The 23,472-nt window shown below is 42.5% G+C and overlaps 3 protein-coding genes across 10 annotated transcripts in view; 1 reads left to right on the forward strand and 2 right to left on the reverse strand.

Annotated features, from left to right (window-relative positions):
• pof1b (POF1B actin binding protein) overlaps positions 1-3,359 on the reverse strand; it is a 33,839-nt gene extending 30,480 nt beyond the window's left edge. The window contains exons 1-2 of one of the 2 annotated variants that reach the window (XM_023962734.2): positions 2,587-3,359; positions 540-620 (exon numbers count right to left, since the gene is read on the reverse strand). In XM_023962734.2, coding sequence (XP_023818502.1) covers positions 540-620; positions 2,587-3,273 — 768 coding nt within the window. In that variant the 5' untranslated portion in view covers positions 3,274-3,359. The remainder of the gene's footprint in view (positions 1-539; positions 621-2,586) is intronic. The other variant, XM_023962735.2, reaches the window with a different exon arrangement.
• On the forward strand, positions 3,307-14,493 carry LOC101158222 (putative monooxygenase p33MONOX). 7 transcript variants are annotated; one of them, XM_078930874.1, is made up of 9 exons: positions 3,307-3,577; positions 6,195-6,312; positions 6,378-6,441; positions 8,717-8,892; positions 8,975-9,089; positions 9,266-9,393; positions 9,912-10,012; positions 10,090-10,277; positions 12,883-14,493. In XM_078930874.1, the coding sequence occupies exons 3-9, from the start codon at positions 6,417-6,419 to the stop codon at positions 13,086-13,088; spliced, it is 939 nt and encodes a 312-aa protein (XP_078787000.1). In that variant the 5' UTR covers positions 3,307-3,577; positions 6,195-6,312; positions 6,378-6,416; the 3' UTR covers positions 13,089-14,493. The 7 variants fall into 7 exon arrangements, with proteins under 7 accessions (XP_078787000.1, XP_023818505.1, XP_078786999.1 ...); XM_023962737.2 differs by having other exon boundaries at positions 3,322-3,577; positions 12,880-14,493; XM_078930873.1 differs by having other exon boundaries at positions 3,417-3,577; positions 6,412-6,441; positions 12,880-14,493.
• Positions 14,494-15,669: 1,176 nt separating this feature from the next.
• LOC105355710 (rho GTPase-activating protein 24-like) lies at positions 15,670-23,124 on the reverse strand. The gene is made up of 9 exons (XM_020709172.3): positions 22,940-23,124; positions 21,574-21,687; positions 21,251-21,458; positions 21,036-21,168; positions 20,538-20,611; positions 19,775-19,896; positions 18,976-19,198; positions 17,923-18,777; positions 15,670-17,038 (listed from the first exon to the last, which is right to left on the reverse strand). Exons 1-9 carry the CDS (start codon positions 22,989-22,991, stop codon positions 16,801-16,803), a joined length of 2,019 nt encoding a protein of 672 aa, XP_020564831.1. The 5' UTR covers positions 22,992-23,124; the 3' UTR covers positions 15,670-16,800.
• Between the last annotated feature and the right edge of the window lie 348 nt (positions 23,125-23,472).

Raw genomic sequence — 23,472 nt, forward strand, 5'->3', positions numbered from 1 at the left:
TTACTGCCATGTGGCGTCGCGTTAGCCTGGAGGGAAAACGCAGGTCCAGGACAGTGGCTCATGCTCGTCTTTTAATGACGTAAACAGGAACGTGGAGCTTTGACAACAACAACCAAACCTCCTCCAGAGCTGGACTTTATGAAATTTACCGTCCACCACTTCTCATCTAACACCCCCAAAACCAAACAGAAAAAGCATAAAAATGTATTTACAGTTGTTCAAAATCCGTATTTCTTCTCCTTCTGGAATGTAGTGGTAGCTCGTTGCGTTCAGTTGCTTTTCTAGTTTAGTCACTTACCTTTTTGTTTTTCATTATTTCTTTAGTTTTTGTTTTTTTGTTTTTTGCAGAGGTTAAACATCCTATTTTTATGACTGGCCACCATGGGAACAAGAAACTGGAGTGAAACGTCAAATAACCCCCCAAATCTGTGAATTTTAGCCACATTGCTTTCTTTTTATCTTAATCCATCTTTCTGAATGTAAAAAAGTTTTCTTTTTTTCTGTGTGTCGGTGACTTGCAGCTTTGTTTGTGTTCTCACCTCTTCCTCAAAGCTTGGCGCAGGACTCTTGGTGGGACTGGATGACTGGCTGAAGACTGAAGAGGATTTCCTGCTGTTGGTCTGGAGAAGAAGAGCAGCAGACAGAGAGGAGAATCGGAGTTTAGAGCCTTTTATTTTACAGATAATGGTGTGAAACTCCCAATAAAACAGCACATGTGACCCACAGGTTAAGTAAAAGCATCCAGCCAAAGCCTAATAAAACCAGTGGGCTGTGACTCTCCGTGTTTGCCCACTGATGTCATGATGAAGATGAGCTATTAGGAAAATGGCTTCATGATTACAAGCATTTTAAATAAAAATCAATTTTAATGTCACAAAACAAAGAAACTTCTCCCATGGAGTGAATGTTGACTGAACAGCAGCTTTGGTGAAGCCCTGAAGGCGCCTTGAGGAACGAGTCAAACCAACATTTCAATGAGAGTAAAGTAAACTGAGGCGGGAACATCAACAAAGAAAATATGTCACCTTCACCAAAACGGAGAAATAAACAGAGACGAAGAACCTGGACATTGCTTCTGCAGTATTTTGGGTGTTTTCCCATAAAAATCACTACTGAAGCATCTTCTGATCTTTAAAAGGTGAAAACTACTCCTGCTATGAAGACAAACACTCGGCATACGCCAGTCAAATACGACTCCCTCATATCGGTCAGATTGTTTTCCCAACAACATATTTCTTAATTTTGCGGTTTATTAGTATTCTTCCTAACTGGCTTCTAAAGTTTTTTCTTTTCCTTTTTGACCAAACTTGCCTCTGGATGCTGGGACTGAGACGTGAACCAGAGCAGGACTCTTCATGGAACCATCAGCAGACCTTAAACTGTGTTTAAGCTGGATTCAAAACAGCTAAAGAAACACGTTTTCCAGCCGACAACTGTGTAAATAACCGCCATTACAAAAACATGAACGGATTTATCTAGAAGCCAATAAATGAACGTAAGTTGAAAGCAAAAATGAATGCCTCACCTAAAGAACCATGAAATGTAGATCTTCCTTAATGTTTTATTCTATAGTTGTATGAACACAAATTCAATAAAAACAACTTTACTACATAGTCTACAGAATTTAAGACTAAAAGAGCCATTTAGTTCAGTGTCTTACTGACCAAATCCCAGCAAGAGATTGTTTAAAACAATAACACGTCATTTATGTTTATTCGTTTACAAAATGTACCTCTTAATTTCTTACAATGATTGAATTATTACAGTTTTTTATTTTTCTATAACTATTTCAATTCATGCTACTCTTGACACCAGCACAAACGAGTTCCTTTCAAAATAAAATACACCTTTGTCAAATAAGATCCTCCTGCTGTACTTGAATTTGAAATGCAGGAAATCAAACATGACATTTTTTATTATTATAACTCTGATGTTTATCCATCATGTTTCTTCTTTTCTGCCAAATATTAAAAAAATTACGACAATGGTGTCAACGCAATAAGATAGTATAAGAATTTTGCCTCTGAGATGATGAGTGCTTGAAGTTGTTTTTTTTTAAATAATAAACCACAATGTACTAAACTAAAACAAAGTCACCACAATCCCATTACATACTCCGATCATTCACGTTCAGTGAATCATTCATTCCTCAGGTTGCAGACCCCTGTCAAAAAAAGACCATCCAGGCTGAGATGCTGCTGGATTAAAAAAAAAAAAATCTCCTCCATCCATCACCAAACAGAAAAAGCAGTCCAGGTTCCTGCTCTGTCTGTCAGCTGAGAACCACTGCGCCTGGCAAACTAATAAAGAGAGATGTTTGCAGCCTGGTGTGACTGTGAGCAGAAACTGGATTTATGAGCTCTCTCTGGGGTCACAGAGGTCAGACATGTCCAGGGGCTTCAGGTGTGAGGATGCTGAAGCCAGGCTCTAATCTTTTCTACCACTAAAAAAAAAATCACCTGTTGCGTAAGATCTAAAAATAACAATTTGTTGGCCAAATTCCAAACAGTCAATTGCTTCTGAAATGTACCTTCTGACAGGAAAGGTAGTGAAGTTTAGTCATTGAAGCAGACTGCTGAAACTCACCTCCACTGTACTTTTCTGGACCACCAGCTGCTCGGACTCCTGGCTGTGGTTGGCGGTGCTGCTGACGCGCGGAAGGGTCTGCACGTACATCGGCTGTACCACGGAGCGCATCATGGGCTGCATGACGGACTGCTGCATCATGGGCTGCATGACCGGCTGCATGACGGACTGCATGACCGGCTGCATGACCGGCTGCTGCTGCTGCATGATCATGTAGGACTGCTGCGGCGCGGACTGCTGCATCGGCATCAGGTAGCGCACGGACTCGTAGGAGCCGTTGAGCGCGTACGGCATGGCCTGCACGGTCTGCGTCTTGGTAGGACCTCGACCCAAGGTCATCGTCCTGGTGGGGACCGGGTTCGAGGAGCCAATGTCCAGCGTCCTGAAGGTCCGCGTCGTCTTCTCGCTCGTCTGGATGGACATGATGTCGGTGGAGCGGCGGGGCTCAGACCTGTGACGGACGCCGGAAGAGAGGCGAGGAGAGCGGAGGTGAAAAAAGTTGGACGGGTATCCGCGGATTCTTTCCGGAGATCTCAGTGGGGGGAATAGAGACAGAGGTTGATCCCACCGGACCGGACTGTTTAATTCCTCCTCTGCTGTAACAACGTCTGCGCACAGTAAAGTCGCCAAAAACCAACCCAGGGAGGGAGGCGCCCTGCTCCTCTGTATGCAAATGCGAATGTGCATCACAACCTGGGAGGGAACTCAAAGTTCACACTTTACTGCCAGAACCAGCTGACAGAACTGTACAGCTGCAGAAGCTGCAGAACCTTTTCCTGCAGGCCTGCAGAGCTTACAACGCGTCATTTGGAACCAGAAACTCCTTTGGGATTTTTGTAAACTTTCGTTACAAAGAAAAACCAACTGGGATGTTTCGTAACACCGAGCACAGTCTACCTCGTCTACCTAAGCAATGAAGCTGCACTTTTCATACCAGACGCTAGGTGGAGACAAAGACAAAGAAATTCCTGAAACTTTGGCGAGTCAACAGGTCCGTTAAATTGTCTCCTTTCCTCATTATTAACAATGAAAATGTGTTTTAATGCTTCTTTTATAAACTTCACTCACTGAATGCCATAAAAGTGTCACTACCTCCTGATTCTAAAAAAATTGAGTCTTTCTAAAATTCAAACTTGTAATTCATAATTAATAGAATTCAAATTAGATTTTACTACAAAAACTATAATGTTGCTCCGGAGAGTTGGAAAATTATAACTACGGGCAATTAATGAATACATAAATTAATACATCGTTTTTTTTGTTGTTGTTTTAGGATAAACATTTATTATAAATTTGATCCTCGAAGGAGTTTGACTCATTGAATTCTTTTAAGAATTTGTTTTGTCGTGATTTCTTGAAATAAACCTATTCCAAAATTAGAACCAATAAGTGAAATACGTGTCAAATATTAGGTTGTTTAGAATTGAATTTTTATTTTTTATTCAAAAATATAATTTAAGTCGTGTTTTGTCGTGTAAATTGGGTTTGTAATGAAGTTTATTGTTATTTCGTGTTGTTAGATTTCAATGACACGCAAGCTCAACATACTCTCGCGAGATTCCCCGAGAACAGCCAAAGCCAGCTCCCGTCGAGAAGGGTTTTCTGTGTGCAGAGTACAATGGCTGCAACCCGAGTATTGTCGTCTTCTTTAAGTCTACCAGTCAGAACGAAGGGATTCGCGTTGTCTTAGTCGTTGGTCTGAGGCTGCCTTTGACCGAAGGTGAGAGAAAAACATCGGAGGTTTTTCAGAGAAGCGCCGCTTTGGGCTGCTTGTACCGAAAGCTGCTGCTAGCATCTTTCCTCCTCCGGTTCCGCTATAAGCAGTAAGGCGAGGAAAGAAGCCAGCAAGCAGAAATTTGATAATAGTTTAATTCACACGCTTGACATCATAAGAAGGCAATAATCCTCCTGTTACCACCAGAATTTCGTCTTTGGTCAGAAAGTATAGCTGTATTTTGTGTCTTAATGTAAACGTAGCTTACTGTCTAGTGTTAGCTACTCGGTTCTTTCACCTTAAAATTCATAAACGCAGAAAATGTACTGTATCTTATCTGAAATCTTCTTATATTTTAACTACATTTAAGTATGTCGCGTGACAGTTCATGATATTTTGTGAATTTTGTGGGGGTTCGTTTGTTCGTTATTGGGGAACAACATAAAACATTTAATTCACAGTTTTGTTTATTTATTCCAGAGTGCATGCTTTTATTCTGAAGCAACTCCGTCAGTGACGTCAGAGGTGACGTAGCGTCGCCTGAACGACCCCGCAGTGATTAAAACAATAAATAAGAAACACGCAAACATCTTTTTGTCATTTAGAAAACCAGGAATCACGTTTTTGAAACCATCCTGTAAGATCAAGCTTTGAATAGTAAACCTTAATTTTTCCTCATTTTTACAAAGCAGCATTTTGAATTAAGGGTTCAAACTGCTGTGAAGACATCAAACATGAAATTAGTTTTTACTTAAATATTTTGGATTTAGTTTTAACAAAAATTATCTTTTGTAGTCGGTTCTTGAATCAACATTTAATTTAAAAAAAGGTTAAACGGTTTATTTTCATTATGCATTGGATCTTAATAAGTTGATTTTAATTTGATGGTTTGTCAAAGTTTGGTTAATAAATAAACAGAAGGGTAGTGTTTTTCTATAGTCTAAATGTCTGTTGAATTTAAGATTGTTACTATAGATTGAAGAGTGTCACTTCATTTGGGTTGAATATCCTAGCATCGATATCTTTGTTAAATTTCCATTGAAAAGAGTTGCATGGTTTGAAAAACAGTTTTCACCTCAACAAAACAAACTGATCAAAGGTCAAGCTTTTATTTTGAAAATGTGAGTTAATCTAATAACTAACGAACGCCTTTAAAACTGAAGAAAAAAAATGATTAATCAATCTGATGAATTTATATTACAGACCAGTTTGATGTTGGTTGTTTTTTAAATGTTTTTCCACAAAACCTTTCTTTTTTAAAAAGAAGAAGACTGGGTTCAATAGGTTCAACAATCAAATCAAATTGATCCTCACTTTAAAGATTCATCATCACCTTATCAGATCTATAAATCTATTTTCCTTTTAAAGCATATCTTGATTTGTTTTTCAGGACCATAACAAAGTGTCTCTTGTTTTTTTTACACCCAAGAAAATCAATATTAGTGCATCTGCAGTGAAAGCAGTTTTTTATAACCAAACAAAAACTGATTTGGGAATTTTCTGTTTTTAATAAATCAAAATTTTGCTTTGACTTTTGACACTAAGTTCTACTGAGACCCAGCAGATTTCGGAGCCAAATTGTGTTTCTAAACATTTAAGTAAATGTCCTTCGTTCGCTGTTGAATGATTTCTAAATGTTTCTTTGGTCTCACAGGTTGGTTCTTCATGAATATTTTCAGCATCACATCAGGTGTCTTTGTGGTGCTCATTCACTTTAGATCAGATCTTCTGCTAAATGTAAATAAAATCCTCAGTTTCAGTGCAGCTGGAAGGACAGTAGATGAGACTTTCAGTCAAACTGTTTTCCATCAGTCCAGGCAGAAGAAACGTCCAGCTCCAACGTTTGTCCTTTCTCCGTATCTGAGTGATGCAGCTGAACCTCCTGTCTCCTCAGTTGCTTCTGTGGCCTTACTGCTCTCCCACAATGCATTGCCAAAGGCAGTCGTGTATGTCAAACAGGCCCGTGTAACCACCACTCCATCTAATCCACATTAGAGCATCCACCTTGGAAGGTATGATCCTGTCTGTTGAAAGTTGTTCAGATTTCCAAGTCTTCATCAGGTGTTTCTGTTTGCAGCGTCTGCTCTCTCTGATCTTCTTCTGCGTCTCAGCTGCCATGTCTGGCCCTGGAGATCTCCCAGGTTAGAAGAACCGCCTTCATCTACGGGACATTTTAGAGACAAAAAAATATTTCAAATGTCATGAAAAAAACTCAGGAAGCTATTTTGTGTCACTTCCTGTTTCATAGTTTCTACAGCTTTAAACAAGTTGTTCTCTTCAAAATAAAAGACAAATGAATTTTTTTTATTCAGCTGTATGAAGAAAGAAGAACTGATGTTAATTATTGGTGCTGTGATTTACTCATAGTTTATTTGGTAAATATTTTGTACTTCTACTATAAGGTACTTCCAATTAGTTGCTAACTGTGTTATTTTTTCTTCAATCTAACAACTTTAATGATAGTCTGTGTTTAAAACTTGTACTTTAATTCAGTCTTGACTCTTGACTAAAAAATTTCATAATTCTTAATTCCCACAAATAAATGTTCTTGTTACTTCAGTTAAAGGAATTTATATTAAACCAAATCAAATCTAGAGGTTGTGGATCTTACCCAAGTTGATGAAACAGTAATGCACAACCCTCTCTTTGATAAGAAAATTTATTTTTACCATAATGTGATCAAGAAAATGGTCTCAGCCAGACAAAGCTAAGATAATTATCTAAGGATAAAGGGAACCTTCCTCTTTAGAAGGACACATGTGTAACAGCAGAGCCACACAGACTCACAAAGCATCGCTCTGTTTGCTGACAATACTTGAATTCTGACGGTAAGAGGATCTCCTGACCTCAAACTCCGTCTCTCCTGGTGACCTTCAAGGGATTTCTGCCTGAAACTGGATCTTCCTGCAGTGAAATGGTCACAGCAGAAAGTAAATCAGCTTTGCTTGTTGTGTCAGTGAGGCTACTGCTGAATAATCTGCTGCTCAGGTTTAGGCATTTTCACTAAACATTTATCAGGTAAAAGTTCAAGTAAAGCAGGATTACAATGGAAAAACACAAATGTACACTGGAAAAAACACAAATGTACACTGGAAAAAACACAAATGTACACTGGAAAAAACACAAATGTACACTTGGAAAAAACACAAATGTACACTGGAAAAATCACAAAGGTACACTGGAAAAAACACAAAGGTACACTGGAAAAAACACAAATGTACACTGGAAAAACACAAATGTACACTGGAAAAAAACACAAATGTACACTGGAAAAAACACTAATGTACACTGGAAAAAACACTAATGTACACTGGAAAAAACACTAATGTACACTGGAAAAAACACTAATGTACACTGGAAAAAACACTAATGTACACTGGAAGAATCACTAATGTACACTGGAAAAAACACTAATGTACACTGGAAGAAACACTAATGTACACTGGAAAAAACACAAATGTACACTGGAAAAAAACACAAATGTACACTGGAAAAAACACAAATGTACACTGGAAAAAACACAAATGTACACTGGAAAAAACCACAAATGTACACTGGAAGAAACACTAATGTACACTGGAAGAAACACTAATGTACACTGGAAGAAACACTAATGTACACTGGAAGAAACACTAATGTACACTGGAAAAAACACTAATGTACACTGGAAAAAACACTAATGTACACTGGAAGAAACACTAATGTACACTGGAAGAAACATTAATGTACACTGGAAAAAACACAAATGTACACTTGGAAAAAACACAAAGGTACACTTGGAAAAAACACAAAGGTACACTTGGAAAAATCACAAAGGTACACTGGAAAAAACACAAAGGTACACTGGAAAAAAACACAAATGTACACTGGAAAAAACACTAATGTACACTGGAAGAATCACTAATGTACACTGGAAAAAACACTAATGTACACTGGAAGAAACACTAATGTACACTGGAAAAACACAAATGTACACTGGAAAAAACATAAATGTACACTGGAAAAAAACACAAATGTACACTGGAAAAAACACAAATGTACACTGGAAAAAACACAAATGTACACTGGAAAAAACACAAATGTACACTGGAAAAAACACAAATGTACACTGGGAAAAAACACTAATGTACACTGGGAAAAAACACTAATGTACACTGACGAAACACACGTTACTCGGTGTATGTCGGTGTAAAAGCTGTGCGTATGACAATAAAAAGGATTCTGAGGATTCTGATTCTGATTTTACTCTGAAGTAACACATTTTCTACGCTGAAATAACACAAATTTACTCTGAAGTAACACAAATGTACTCTGAAATAACACATATTTACATTGGTCTGATATCCATAAAAATCTGTTGTTATTTATCAAATGTGTTTCACGCCAAACTTTTTCTTTGTCGCTCTTCTTTTGCAGCCATTGAGGGCTCTGGAATGGGGGGGATGAAGCTTCCCGTGGGAATGACCCGCCGGGCCCTCAGCTACGACGACAACCTGGAGGCCCCCATGTCCACCCCCCCGCACGACATCAGCATCAACAACCTGTGGAGACGCCCCGTCATTCCAGAGAGGAAGTTCTCCCAGCTGGCAGAGGTGAAGACTGAGCCGGTTGATCCCACTTCAGCCGAGGGGGGGGTTGAAAAGATTCAATTAAGCGTTGTCCCCTCGCCTCCAGGAGGTCGAGAGCGGCCCGGTTAGAGAGTCAGCGGTGCCGGACACCGCCTCCTTCAAGGTTCCAGGAGCAGTGAAGACCAAGGCCTCCTCCATCATCATGAATTCTCTCATCACCAGTACGTCTCCGCTCCTCTTCCTCAGGATTTCTGGAAAATACGGGGGAAAAAACTAATTGGAAATAGTGGTCTCGAATTAATCTTAATTTACGTGGAGTTCATTCTGATCATGATTTTCCCAGTTTTAGTTTTTTCTTGCTAAAACACCTTAACGATGCTTCTTTTGTTGGACTCAGAACACACCCACGAAAGCATGTCCAAGTTTGAGCAGAGGGCGGGGCTTACTGACACCAGCTACACCCCCCACAAAGGCCTCACGGCCGAGGAAACCCGGCACCACCACCGCATGCCCGAGGCCCTGCAGGTGAGCCGGACGCCGTCACCAACCCATCACTCAAATACTTCACTGCAACATTCCTGACGCTGCTTCAATACTTTCATTTTAGATGCAGTTTTCGGAGAAATCCTCAAAACTTCAGGAGATTGTTTTGTTTTTCACATAAGAAACAATTTATAAATAAATACACTAGTCTGGCTTATTTATTCATCTTTTTATTGATTAGTTAAAATGTTTTCATCTCATCTGCATTACTAGTTTCCATATTTATCTTTATAGATTTCATTTTAGTTTTCCCCTTAAATGTGTTCAGATCAGATTCTTTTGTTTCCTCTTCGTTTTTCCTTTTGGTCTTAAATATATTGATTAAAAAACAGAATTGAATGGAAGAAAACTTTATTAATACGTAAAAATGAAAACGACAAATAATTTTCTATATTTTGTTGATCTTTTGTTGTCTTTTTTCTTTGACTTCCGGGTCGTTTATCTGCTGAAAATGTGGTAAAAGTGATGAGACTTTCTGAACGGGATCTTTTCTGGTTCAGAAGCTGCAGATCCAGAACCTGGACGTCAGGGAGGAGAAGAGCTCGTCCGCTCAGTCCACGCCGTCAAACACGCCTCACAGCTCTCCCAAAGCGCAGCGCAGGTACGCTCAGCCAGCCGCCCTCCCCCGGGGGGACGGACACGCATGGAGCTGACGCCGGCGTGCTGTGTGTTGTGCAGGGGCTGGTTCAGCAGCACCGGCTCAGAGGTCAGCCTCAGCTCCTCCAACAGCAGCGTGGACATGGGGGGGCTGGACCCGGCCGCAGGAGGAGGAGCCGGCGGCGCGGTGGAACGCTGGAGCGTGTTCGGACCTCGACCGCTAGTTCAGCATTCAGCCTCTGACCTGGGATCAGACGGCAGCGCTGCAGGTTTGACTTTCTTTGGTTCTTCCATGATCCGCGTCGACAACGCGATGGACGGACCTTCAGACTGTAAACAAACCAGCAACCCGAGCCCCCATTGGCCGTACAAAACATGACGCAGGTTCTGCTCAGAGGGTTCAGGTCCGGGTGACTGACGACCAGCAGAGTTGACTTTTTTTTTTTTTTTTTTACACATGGGAACGTTGGGCAGAGCTGCAGACTTTTACCGTCTTTTTTTCCAGGATGACTTTAGGTAGGTGATCAGTTTGGAGTCAGCAGTGATGAAAGTCTTCCGGGAATTCCCGGAAATCCGGGTTTTTGAGCAAACCGAACGTACTTTCCGGGAAATAAAGACCTGATCTCTACGGACAAATCGCTTTCCGGATTAGAAAATGGTCTGAAATCAGCTAATTTTAGCTTTATTTTCTATATTTCTCCGCAGATCGCTTCCTCTATGGTCGTGGCCATCTCTCGTCTTCCGGGCCTAATTGACCAATGACGGGACGTTTTAGTTGCTTTCGGATGCGTCGATGGGTCTGATTGGCTCTGTCTGCACCACGTGGTCAGCGTGACTTGCTTCCCTAGAGACCAAAACTGGCGGACCCACGCTAAACTTTCACAAACACATCTGAAGAGTTTGCGATCAAATTTGTGTTAAAATAATGGCAGGCATCGTCATTATTGAGCCTGGTCACGACCTCAGTTGTGAGAAGACGATAAAAAACAAATTGAAGTGGTCTTGGCTGGAAAAAAAAGATTTTTAAGGTAGTGTAGGTCAAATACTTCTTTGTGTAAAATAATCTCAAAACCACATTTTGAAATAATTTCAACTTTAGTTTTGAGTTTCAGTTTTTATTTTGAATACATTTCTTTATCTAATTTATTTGTATTTCCTAATTACCATGATTTAGTTCAGTATAGTTGACATTAATTATAAGTATTTGATGGTTTGGACCCGCACTCCCTTAAAAAATAATGTTTACAATGTTTAGTTTAGTTTGTATGTTTGTTTTGATATTTCCCAGATTACTTAGTATTGGTGTTAAAGAATTGATGTATTATGTTATAGAATTATAGTTTAAAGCAGATCCCATATTTTGATGTAATTATAGTTTGAGAAAACAGTGCAAGTGGATGTTGTACATCAGTCATTTCTAAAGCAGAAATAATGTATAAATAACTGAGGTATTTTCATAGAATATCATAGTTACTGGTGTTCTTTTTGCCATTTGGGGCTTTGATGTTACTATATTTTAGCAATTGTATGTTTTGCAGCTTTAAGGAAAAGCGTAGATTGTAGGATTGTGTTACTTTGAGCAATTTTCCAAATTCTTTTTTGGGACCAGCAAGTCCTTAATGGAGAGTCAAACTAGGGGTTTGAATGACAAATCATGATGCTCCAATTAGTCTTAGTTTCTTGATAAAGAAGTGAATAACTAGCTGCCAGAATGCACCAGAATGCATCTAAGACCACGTATTTTTCCAAAATTTCGCTCTGTGCCCGCCATATCGCTCAAAGAAAAGTTCAGGGATTTTTTCCTTACCTGACTTTCATCACTGAGTCAGATAGAGCCGAGTTAAACAACCAAAGAGCTTTAAACTGGGAACAACAGATTCTTCTTAAAAACAAGTTTAAATAAAAATGGAATTTAAAAGGATTTATGTTGTTTTAGGTGAAAAATTGAACTAGCTGTAGTAGAATTTGCCTTTGTGAGATTTCTGAAAATGAGTTGGGATGTTCTGTGCTTTAAAACAAGATTAAATCGTAAGAATATAAATACTAAAATGTACTGTAATTAATTGAGGAATTAGGTATATTTATGCACTCCTTCCCCAAATGGATCCCATTTTAGGAGCTACAACAGACCATAATCATCTTAGTCAGACTAGGATAAACACATTAAAAGATCAATTTGTTTGGATGATTTTTAAGTTTAATTACTCAATCAAAACCTTCCAGTTATTCAAATCCAACAAATATGTTTGTCAAAACAAGATCACAACAAAACCTAAAAATGCTTGTTTCAAAAAACAGTTTCATCTAAGAAATAACCTAAAATAAGATGTTATTAACATCAAATGACTCCACAAGCTACTGGGGTTTGTTGCCTTAAAACAAGTCTTTACATTTGATTGAAAAGTTACTAGAAAGTTAGTTTTATAATAGTTTAATAAGACATTTAAAGCAGAAACTAAACAGAAATACTCGAGGAAATGTTGCGTCTCTGCAGTGTCACGTTGAGAAGGTTTCTAGAAACCTTCCAGATCCTTCTGCAGCTGAAAAACGAGCTTTGTGGAGGGGAAAACCTGACCTTTGATCTGCTGACTCTTTAAGAAGATGAGACTTTAAGAAAAGTCTCAACTTGAAGAATTTTGTTCGTTTTAGAAAAAAAACATGGAACTTATTGTAACGCGACTCTTTAAAAACACAGTGGGCAACATTTTTTAAAAGACTAAGGCTTAACAAGCTAAAAAGAATCAAATATTTAAAAAAAACAGTCTATTATATGTATAACTTTCAGACATTTCTGATGTTTAACTTTTAACCTTCAAATCATTTTTCCGGATTTCTCAACAAAAACCTATTGCTGCTGAATTTCTTTCCCAGCAGGCTTTGCGCTGCAGGCGTACCGCGGAGCCCAGAAGCCGACGCCCATGGAGGTGATGAAGTCGCAGGCGGCTCGTCTGACTGACGACCCTCAGAAGGTGTCCCCCCCCAAGATGGAGATCCCCACGGTGGAGGGCCGGCGGCAGGGGGCGCGTCCGCACAAGCTCAAGCACCGAGACATGAACATCCTGACGCCATCGGGCTTCTGAGGGGGGGGGGCACCCGTAACTTCGTTGTGACCCCGCCCACCTCTGCTTCCTTCAATCGGTGTTCTGGTTCTGTAGCTGTCTGGATATGGACCCCCTTTAGCTCCAAAACATCCGTCTTTGCTTCTTTTCAATCACAATGTTGAAAGGCCTAGTGGTGACAAAGGCAGACTCCGCCCCCCACTCTCACCTGGACGGTAGACCACGCCCCCAGCTCTCACCTTAAAGGCAGACTCCGCCCCCCTCTCTCACCTGGATGGTAGACCCCACCCCCAGCTCTCACCTGAAAGGCAGACTCCGCCCCCACTCTCACCTGGATGGTAGACCCCACCCCCAGCTCTCACCTGAAAGGCAGACTCCGCCCCCACTCTCACCTGGACGGTAGACCCCGCCCCCAGCTCTCACCTGAAAGGCATACCCTGCCCCCAGCTCTCACCTGGACCTGACCTGTGAGCTCTGATCCTCGTTTACTGGCAGCTATAACCAGCGGCAGGTCCCACAGTCATGTCCCACAGTTCTCCTGCAGGTCTTGGTGTTTGTGTTCCTAAAGGGTCACAGTCCGCTCTGGCGGTTTGTCGGTCCGTGGACTTTGTGGTATTGACGTCTGCGTGTTTGCTGAGCTCATCGGGAGGCAGGAAGGACATTTCATCTGAGCCTCTGCTGCTCTTCATCCTTCAGGTTGACGGGAGCCCACCCCCACCCCCCTCTCCACCCACATTCCCATCACTTCTGGAGGTCCATCCGCTGGTTCCGACAGATCCCGCGTCAGAAGCACTTTATCCCCTCCTTCAGAACGCAGGAAACGTTCTTCTGAAGACTCCAGAGGACTCACCTGCTCCAGCTGGGTATAAACCAAATGAGTAGAACAGGCATATTCCATATTCATTGTGAAGGCGTCTCAGGAAAAGCTCCTGATCACTGAAGTTCGGTCTGTTTCTTGGATTTTTCTTTGGGTTTTTGTTCTCATTCCACGTGGGGCTCAGCAGAAGAAACCACAGCTCCATCAAACGATGGCCGATGTTTCCTGCAGCCCTCTGTCAAAAACGCGTCTTATTCTGAAAGGACGCAGCAGAATTCAGACTTTCAGCGGAATGTTCAGAAGCGCATGCAGCTCGCCGTTACGCATCTCGCCGTTACGGTTCGCCCTTGTCTGTCTGATGAAGGAACCGTGTCACATGTCCTTCTGCAGCCGCTCGGTTCCTTTACTGTCAGTCAGTGTTGGATGTTTGTGTTGATGTTTTTCTCACAGCAGTACGACACGCTCCCCGTGACCTCTGACCCCCCTTTGACCGCCGTTGTACTGACTGAACCTCCCACTCTCTGTGACGACTTTGTAGACTGTAAAGTTCTTTTTTTGTTTGTTTTTGCCAGAACGACGTGAGAATAAAAGTCCGATTCTCAACAGAAACATGCGAGTGTGAATTCATAAATCTGTCTGCAGCTTTGAGCTTCAGTCCCTTCTGGAAAAAAATCCTTTCACTCTAGTAGATCTATGCTAAACTCTCTCCTCAGCTCTGTGCATTTTTAGCGTGGACATTTATTCTATGATTTGAGATCATGTTGGGGAGTAAATTTAGAGTTCTGGAGCCGCTAGCCCCCCCCTTTTGACCAGCCCTCACCCGGCTGAGCAGCCAGTTTATGCCCCTCACTCCCCCCCCCCCCCCCCGATGAGACTTGGATGTTGTAGTTTCCATAGCAACCATTTATGTTTTGGTCAATGTAATTTTTTTAAAGAATTGGCAAACATTATTTCCTTGGCAACAGAAGTTTTTGTTAGCCACGCCCACATATCTAATGCGATAATGTTGTACGTCACGTAAATATTCACGCAACAAATGTGCGCTCAGCAGGGGAACGCCACTTTTGCGAGCTCGCCACCCTCTGGACCCGTGCACCTGCTAGTTTTTCAGTTGTTGCTGATCCCCTGGATCAGGTGTGTTCAGTCAGCTGATCAGCAATGTGAGACAACGCCAAGGTGCATGAAGGGAAATGTTGTCCGTTACAGACTTTTGAGATCCTAGATTTAAGACGAGGAATTGAAACCATTTGATTCCTTCTTGGAAAAACCTTCTGGCGGTTTTTGGTGGTAGCGTCAGAGAGGTTCGGCTGCTTGGCGAGCTTCACTCTCACCTGTCGGTTACCTGTTTCAGTGCTGATGGAGCCACTTTTGAATAACTGCAGTTTTCTGCAGGAAAGACCACAAATATGGAAACTCTTCCAACTTTCAGTTTTTGAATGTAAACATGACAACACAGACATGTCATATCCTCACATTCTTCAAGCTGCTTAAACGCATATATCTATTTTATAAAGAGCCATTTTTGTAGTTCTCTGGGCTGATTCTATCCTCCTGACTAACGTGTTCTCTGTAGAGGACATTTCTAAACCCACTCACTGAACGGACTCCTTTTGGATCTCTTGAGGACATTTAGGGCTCTCCAGGCATACAAAATATGAAGAGTTGGGGCTCTGGGACTTGTAGTTCTTTGTGGATTTCAAACTATTTTGCCTGGACTTTTCATTGAGCAGTAGATTTAGAGTCACATCTGTGGATGTCATTTAAAACTTCAATGATTCAAACTGATGCATCAATAATCAAAGAATGGCTTCATGTTTTATTGGAAAAACGTAATCATGCTCATTTTCTCCAGATAAATGAAGGTGAGGACGTTTCTCGTTCAAGTCTGTGGTGATGGGACGAAAACACATTTTCTTTTTTCGATAAAAGTTTTATATTGGCAGCTCATCTGAATTTCTTTTGTTTGACCTCCAGAGTTGTTGGAAGTTTGAAGAAATGTGGACAGTCTAAACACGAAGTCAACAAGTCCATTTAAAAGAAAAAGTTGGAAACTCTTCTAGAGGCTGAACATCTGTGAGTCTGTCAACCTAAACGTGTTTTTGCAGCTGCTGAAGAAGAGCAAAGGCGAATAGAAATATCTGTCATCGACTCATAAAGTGACTGACATGGATGGACTTGATGACAGACGGCTTTACGTTTCTTCAGAACCTCTTTTTCACTGGAATTTGTTGAAATTTGCCTGATAAATTGCTTAAAAATGTCTCAAACTTCTCAAATGTTCTTTTATCTTTAGGAGTGGAAAGGTGGAGGTTAGGATAAACAGTCAGTCAAAGTGACCCGTGAGCAAAAAGTGTGACAGAGTTGAGCTAAAGTTTAAAAAAAATCAGATTTTCAGGAGTGACTCATGCAGAAAGACCGAACAAGTTTCAGTCAAATGACCTCAAATCAAACACCTGAGATACAAATCTTGACTGATTTACCGTCTGAAGACCGTTTATGAGTACAACTGCAGTAGTTCTTTCATTTTACTAAACGTTATCACCTGCCTGTTCTGCTGCCACAATCTCATTTTTAATTCCAATTAGTCCCTGTTTAGTTGACAGGTTTCTATAACTCCTCCCACAACGTTTCTTCAGCTCTGAACTGAGTGTTGTGGATTTGAGACAGCCGTAAGACAACGGAAACCCCTTAAAGACAGGGAAGCTGAGATCTGTGACAAAGCTTTGGTATCATTGTAAAATCTCCCTCCATCCCAGTGAAACACGGCCACTTCAGCAAACCTGCAGTCAGACTCTGGCTCTTTCTGAAAGTCTGGATCCGCCCTATTAGAATGATAAAGTTTAGTTTAAGATCCCGTCAAGGACAAAATGTGACCCTTCCCCATCCCAGAAAGTCTTTGTAGTTGTTCCCTCTTCTTCAGATGCTTCCAGCCTCTCTTCCCCCTTTGTCGGTTCTCCGTTTTATTTCTCCGTACATGTGGAAGAACAGCTCCATTTCCCTCTGCAGGCTGCTGTTCCGGTGGTCTGCATCCACTTTAGCTCGCTCCATGTTGCGGATTTTAATCTCGGCGACGCTTTGGCTCCGCCTCTGCTGCTCCAGACTGAGCCTCAGGACGGCGACCTGCCGCTCCAGGGCGTCGTTGGAGCGCTCCAACCTGCAGAGGACATGTACAAACCTCCATGGTCTCTTCAATTACCCCAACGTTGAAAAGTAAAGATTGTAAAGTCCAACATGTGTACATCAAGTTATGACCACTTCCTCTTTGTCTCAGGCTTCACAGCATTTGGTGTGAAGCTGTCTTTCTGTTTGCCTAAAGAATCACAGGGTGATTTGGCTCAGTTTTTACCCAGAATGCCTTTGCGGCCTATGACCGTGCCTGGAGGTGGATAAATCTACAAGTATGGGACACTAAAAGTGTTAAAAACTTTACTATGGAACATATAATTTACTTTACTACTGACGCCTTAATCCCAACTGCTCCACGGGTGGATATGGGCTGTTTCTGGGTGAAAACCTGTACGGGGCACCCAGGTGACCATGCCGCTGGCGACGGGTCGTAGTGAACACGTATACAACCCACAAGTGGGAAGTAGGCAGATTCTGCCTTTTTTCAAATCCTGTCAGCTGCCCGTTAGAGGTGTTCACGTGTAACGTGCACGCTCCTTGCTGCAGCCTGACTCGTTAGAAATGAGGCCAATCAGAGTGTAGTTTGTGTGGAGGTACTTGCGTATCACGTGCACACCCTGTGTGTGTGTGTGTGTGTACTGCCTGACACACGCTGCCACAAATGGTGGCATTTCCCATTGTTGAAACATTTCTTTCACTTTAACACTGTTTCTGTAAAGAAATGTACAACTGGTGGACGGTGATGGTTCCTGAAGAAGCCACCCATCCATTTTCCAAACCCACCTGACCCCTTTTTCATGAGCCAGCAGGGATTTGAACCAGGCCCTTCTCAAGAGTGTCAACCGCTACACCCACGACCTGCAGAGAGCTACAAAACATTTGTGTTTCAAAGGTCCCGGAGTGTTTGCTCACCTCTCTATCCGTGTCTGGTACTCTGTTTTCTGCTGGACCATCTGCTGCTGCAGCTTTGCCACCAAGGAGTGGGTATCCTTGCTGGCACAAAGATGCTCTGCCTCCTGGAGGTTTGGAGGAGCAGAGGGGAGAAACACCTCTGAGCTTCCTGTGCTAAGAGGACTGTCGCTAAGAGCAGAACAGGAGGCCGGAGAATTTGGGTGGGGCGTGTCGTTGTGAAGATCTTCAGTTTTTTCTGGTTTCTCACACGAGGAGAATTCTTTGGGTTTCTTTGGTGACAAACCAGGAGTGTCTGCCTCCACATCTTCACTGCTCTCATCAAATGGTAAAATCTCTGCAGACGACCACGGAGTCGATTGCTTTGTCTCCGGTTTTTCAACTTCTAGTGCAGAAGTTCCAACATGGCCTTCTGAGAAGTTGGTTGCACATGTGGCGATCTCCATTGGTGGATCCAGAGAGGCTCTATCCAGATTGTCATAGGCAGAGGGGGTGCTGTCCTCCTGTGCCTCACTGCTGCCCCCACTGGCTGCCTCAGGCACTACACCCATCTCCTCCTCTTGAAGACCTGACCAAGCCTTTTCCCAACCTTTGAGCCCGGCGGACACAGAGCCGTCTGGCTCCTGGTCATGTAGCTGCAGGTTGGATTTGGCAGCTTGAAGGAGATGAGATGGTCCCTGACCGTCGTGATGCTGGCATAAATCCACGTCGTTTCTGGCAGAAGTGTGTTGAAGAGGCTGACTACAGGACAGTGGGGGGTAAATACAGTTCTCGGGCTGAGACGAAGTGTGTCGATGACCAAGACGCCTCTTCTGACCAGAGGAAAAGTCTAACTTGACTGCTGGAGAGAAGATGCAGCTGAAGAAAAACAAGCAAGAAGGTCAGAACTGAAGAGAGAACCATAAAACCTGGAGAAATGTCAGGTTGATGGTTGCGTCATCTTAAAGTTAAGTCATGGCTTCTGGACTTGACGTCTTCTCTTGTTGAAACCATTGGTCACTCGTTCAAGCAGCTTCATCCATCTTGTGTTTGATGGATGTGTTGTTTTTTTCTTACCTGGAGTTGTTTGAGTGTCCATCTTCATCAGAGCTGTCTGTGATGAGAGGCAGAGACCGCTGTCGAAGGCAGGGCGGCGGCTGAAGATGAGGCTGCGTCAGAGCGCTGGATGACGCACGTGAACCTTCGGCCTGCCGTGTTCTGATGGGTGGAGGAACCTTAGCAAACAGGGACTCGTTTTCTCTGATCAGCTCCAACATCAAAGTCTGGACTAGAGCTGCACCTTTGGAAACAGGAAGTGTGAACAACTTAAAGTCGTGTCAAACAGCCACTGCATACATTTTCTCCTTGGGCAAGACACTGCACCCTCCCTGCATCCAGTGTGGCGCCACAGGTGTGTGAATGCGTAGGAATGTCCCCGTGATGGTCAGTAGGTGCGAACTCTGTCAGTCTGCCCCAGGGCAGCTGTGGCTACATCAGTAGCTGCCATCACCAAGTATGGATGAGTGATGAATGACACATTGTAAGAACTTTGAGCGTCTGGAATAGCACAGATAAATACAAACTATTATTATATTATAAAATATGCGTAAACCGCTTTATTCTTATCCAACTACAAATTTGGAAAATCTCAAAATCGAATTCACGCAAAGACCTGTCGGCCGAAACCCTCAACTGACATCTACACGCTCGACGAGTGACGAACGCGAGAAACACCTATGAATGACGTATATCACGCATGGATCACGAAAGCCCGAATTTTCACACGTGGGAAATGTGCCAAATGTACGCAAAAAGTGGCTGTATGACACAGCCTTTAATTATGCTTTGTAAGCGTGGATCTTCTTTTTTAGTTTACCTCCCATGATGCTTTGCAGGTCTTCAGCCTTGGCTCGAAGGATGTTTGGCCCAAACACAGTTGCTAAGTTCTGGACGCTCATCTTATTGCAGCTGGAGTAGCACTGGACTTCATTCAGGAACCTGCTCACAAACGTTGGTGCAGATCGTCTTCTTTTGCTCTACTTTCATTCATTTTGCTCAAAGCAAACTCTAACTAGGACCCTACAGATTACATCTACCTCACTGAGGCTATTTGTTGGTGCCTTAAGGGTCAGTTCCTGCCCTCAAACATCACTGTCATGGTTTGTTAGATATCCTTTCTTGCCTTGAACAGTCTAAACTAGGGGTGTCCAATTACAGGCCTAGAAGGGCTGGGTCCTACATGTTTATAAACCAACCGGCCATTAAAGCTTGCTATTGGCTAAACACACCTGGTCCCGGTAAACAACAGCTGGTAAAGTAGGATATGTGGAAAACCAGCAGGAGGGCAGCCCTCAAGGCCTGGATTTGGACACCCACGGCCTAAACATAGCAGATTAACTCGTCCACCTTGTCCAGCCAATAGGAGTGTTTTTTGGGAAGGAAACAGAGACAGTGGTCCTTGGACATGCATGTTTTCCATCCCTTATATAGAAAGCAGTGACCCAGTAATCATTAGAGACTCTACCAAGTAGAGTCAAAGAACCCGGAGCCACAGCCACAGTTGATCATCTTGAAAGTATCAACAATAATCTTACGTTGAATTGTAACAAACTGTCCAACCGAACAAGAGGTTTCCTTACTGGCAGATGAAGTGGAGTAAGTTAAAGTTGGAAACCGGTAACTCGTGAAGAAGACTCCTCAACTCCATCATACCCTTGGAGAAGAAGCAGAAGGTTAAAGGAAAGTAATAAAGGGAATAATGGAGGAGAAATACTAAAGAACGTAAAACAAGGTAAGTAAATCGGCTGGTTTTAATTCTGCTCATTTTATTTGGTATTCCATTGGTTTATTTCTTCAAGCTGTTGTTGGTGAGAAGGACGGTCCGTTTTACAACAGAGTTTCACATAGGTGAGTACTTGCTAATGAACATTCCTGTAGCTGTTTATTACTAAATGCTGGTTTTACTGATGCAACTGTTTGATAGGATGGAACCTCCCCATTGCACATTGTTTTTTTGGGGAGGGAGTCATCCAGTTTGTTAGAATGCTGAGGTTGCATCCCAGGAAGATTTTTAGATTTACAAAAACTTTAAAGAAGCTAAATGCTTGGACGTTTTGAAAAGAATAGGGAATTGTTACCAGTGTGCGATCACTCGACAGCTTCTGAGCGCAGAAGAGGAAGTTCTGGTAGCAACTGTAGGGAACCAAAGGTTCTGGCAGCTGTCTGAGATAGAGCTTCAGCAGTGATGCCACTGAGTGGACATCTGTGGTACTGCATTGGGAATGCACAGTAATGAAGATCTTCTGCAACAATGTGATCAGAATGCATTTGAAAGAGCCACAGCTGACCAAACCTGTCAAAGGACGGCCTCTCCCCCGAATCAAAAGCTTCCTGCAGTTCTCTGACCAAACTGTTCCGTCCAGGTTGCCGAAACAAGCCCACCTCCTCTAGACCCCGCTCCCTGATGAAGTTTACGCACTGCTCCACGACTATGGGAACCACACGTACGCCGTAGCGTCGCTCATACAGAACGGTCTCCTCCAAACGCTGACCAAACACCCCTGCAGGAGAGAACAAGTGCAGACAACCACATCTACCAACCTGTGACCTGAACATTCGTCTTGAGTCCATACTTAAGGTCGACTATTGGCCAAACCTCAGTATTGACACTTGCACCTGTAAAAGGGATCCAGACTCCCTTGTTAAGGCTCTTCAACCACTCATCACCCTGACCGGCGCTGTTGGATAGGAAGAAGTAGGAACCCGGGCTGGCCAGCACGTCTCTGTTACCTGCAGATAACGATCCAGATAAAAATCATCTGAACTGGGATCAGATGCTCAAAGGAAAATCTTAGTGGGAACATTCCTTCATTTTTTTCATTCATCTTCTTCCGTTTATCCCTTTCGGGGTCACAGGGCTGCTGGAGCCTATCCCGGCCACTTGTGGGCAAAGGCAGGGGACACCCTGGACAGGTCGCCAGTCTGTCGCAGGGTCACACATATCACACACCTATGCACACTCACACTCACGGACATTTTGGAGTGACCAATTAGCCTATGAAGCATGTTTTTGGACGGTGGGAGGAAGCCGGAGAAAACCCACACATGCACTGGAGAACATGCTAACTCCACAGGCTAATGCTAATTTATCACTTTGTGGACAATAGTGGGATGGGACCCACCCACCCTGCAAACCAGCGGAAGCAAGTTTTACAAATAGATTTGTTGGAAATGATTTCTTTTTGCCTGAGAACATGCAAACTCCACACCTTGTTGTTCTGTTTCGGGTCCCCCAACCGGAATTGAACCAGGGGTCTTCTTGCTGTGAGGCAACACTGCTCCACCCCATGTCTGAATCTGATTTTAAATCGGTTTGAAAGATATATTTTGGCTGTGCATCAGCCCAAATCATTATTCCTCCACTGCCATGCTTTACAGTGAAGTTTATTTTTTTAACACAGCAAGAATTCATGCATTTCTACTGTCATTATTTCTGTTTGCACTTTTTTTAAACCGGTCTTGTGTAATTTTACTTAGTATTTTATAATATGGATTGTTGTGTTTTTGATTTTTCTGACACATTTAAACACTTTTGACACATTAGCTGTGATTTCTGTTGGAGAGTTTGGCTTTTCATTTTTTTTAGAGAGCTGAACAGTTTATTTAAAAGATGAATGCTTTTTTAGGGGCAGTTTTAAGACTTTATTTTCAACCAAAACAGCTTTAAGAGCCTTCTGAGTTTTTACTGATGTTATTTTGCTGTTAAAATTGTTTCAGGCATGCGTCAAGACACTAAAATGGTCCTAAATGATCTTAAATGTTCAGACATTTTCAGGTAAATCTATTCTTAGCTCTAACACAGCCTCCACCCAACCACATCTGCTGACCTTCAGAGTTTCAGACCCTTCCATGCATTGTCCTTTTCTCCCATCATGCTTTGCTCTTTGTCTCTCTCAATGTCCCAGCTGAAGGACGGCACAGAGCTGAGGGGGTCTGCATGGATTTTCAGGTGATGCTGATGGTGCGTGCAGCTCCACGTTACCTTTGTGGCCTGTCCTGTCATGCTTCCAAGACTTGAAGCAGCTGAGTCCCATGCTGCTTGACTTCTGGTCTGTTTGAGGATCCTCAGGGACTTTTGTGGACTTTAGAATGCAAAGCTGCTACATCCTGATGAACCTGACAGACACCAGAAAAACCTTATAAATAAAAGAGACCAACCGTGATGTGCAAGCTGGATCTATAATGCAAATCCAAAGTGAAGGTCCTTTTGATAGATCTTCAGAAAATGGTGTGAGCCAAATGCAGCCATAAAAGGAAAAGCGCTGCTTGGTTATTGTCACACGCTGGTCTGCAGCAGATACGCTGCACTGAATGCATCATAAAACGCCAGCAAAGTCAGCTGAAATGCTGAGACGGTTTGCATAGTTTTCTTTTTTAAATAAAGCTCATCTTGTCCGCGATGGATGTTGCATCTTGGGAACGTTAGAGCACAATACTTCTTCCTAAAGAGAACCCTGGTTGGCTGCATTAAAAATATGCATCTTGAAAAAAATCCTGTCCTTGTTACGAGTCCTA

This window comes from Oryzias latipes, chromosome 14 (assembly GCF_053564925.1).
Source record: "Oryzias latipes strain Hd-rR chromosome 14, Olatipes_Hd-rR_3.1".
Lineage (NCBI taxonomy): Eukaryota > Metazoa > Chordata > Actinopteri > Beloniformes > Adrianichthyidae > Oryzias > Oryzias latipes.

Coding starts and splice junctions, on each gene's coding strand:
- LOC105355710 (XM_020709172.3), bottom strand. CDS start 22,991: ATGGGACTCAGCTGCTTCAAGTCTTGGAAGCATGACAGGACAGGCCAC. Junction 21,688..22,939: donor TGACAGGACAGGCCACAAAG/GTAACGTGGAGC, acceptor CGTTATCTGCAG/GTAACAGAGACGTGCTGGCC. Junction 20,612..21,035: donor TGTCGAGTGATCGCACACTG/GTAACAATTCCC, acceptor TTCTTCTCCAAG/GGTATGATGGAGTTGAGGAG.
- LOC101158222 (XM_023962737.2), top strand. CDS start 6,417: ATGTCTGGCCCTGGAGATCTCCCAG. Junction 8,893..8,974: donor AGTTCTCCCAGCTGGCAGAG/GTGAAGACTGAG, acceptor CCTCGCCTCCAG/GAGGTCGAGAGCGGCCCGGT. Junction 10,278..12,879: donor ATCAGACGGCAGCGCTGCAG/GTTTGACTTTCT, acceptor TTTCTTTCCCAG/CAGGCTTTGCGCTGCAGGCG.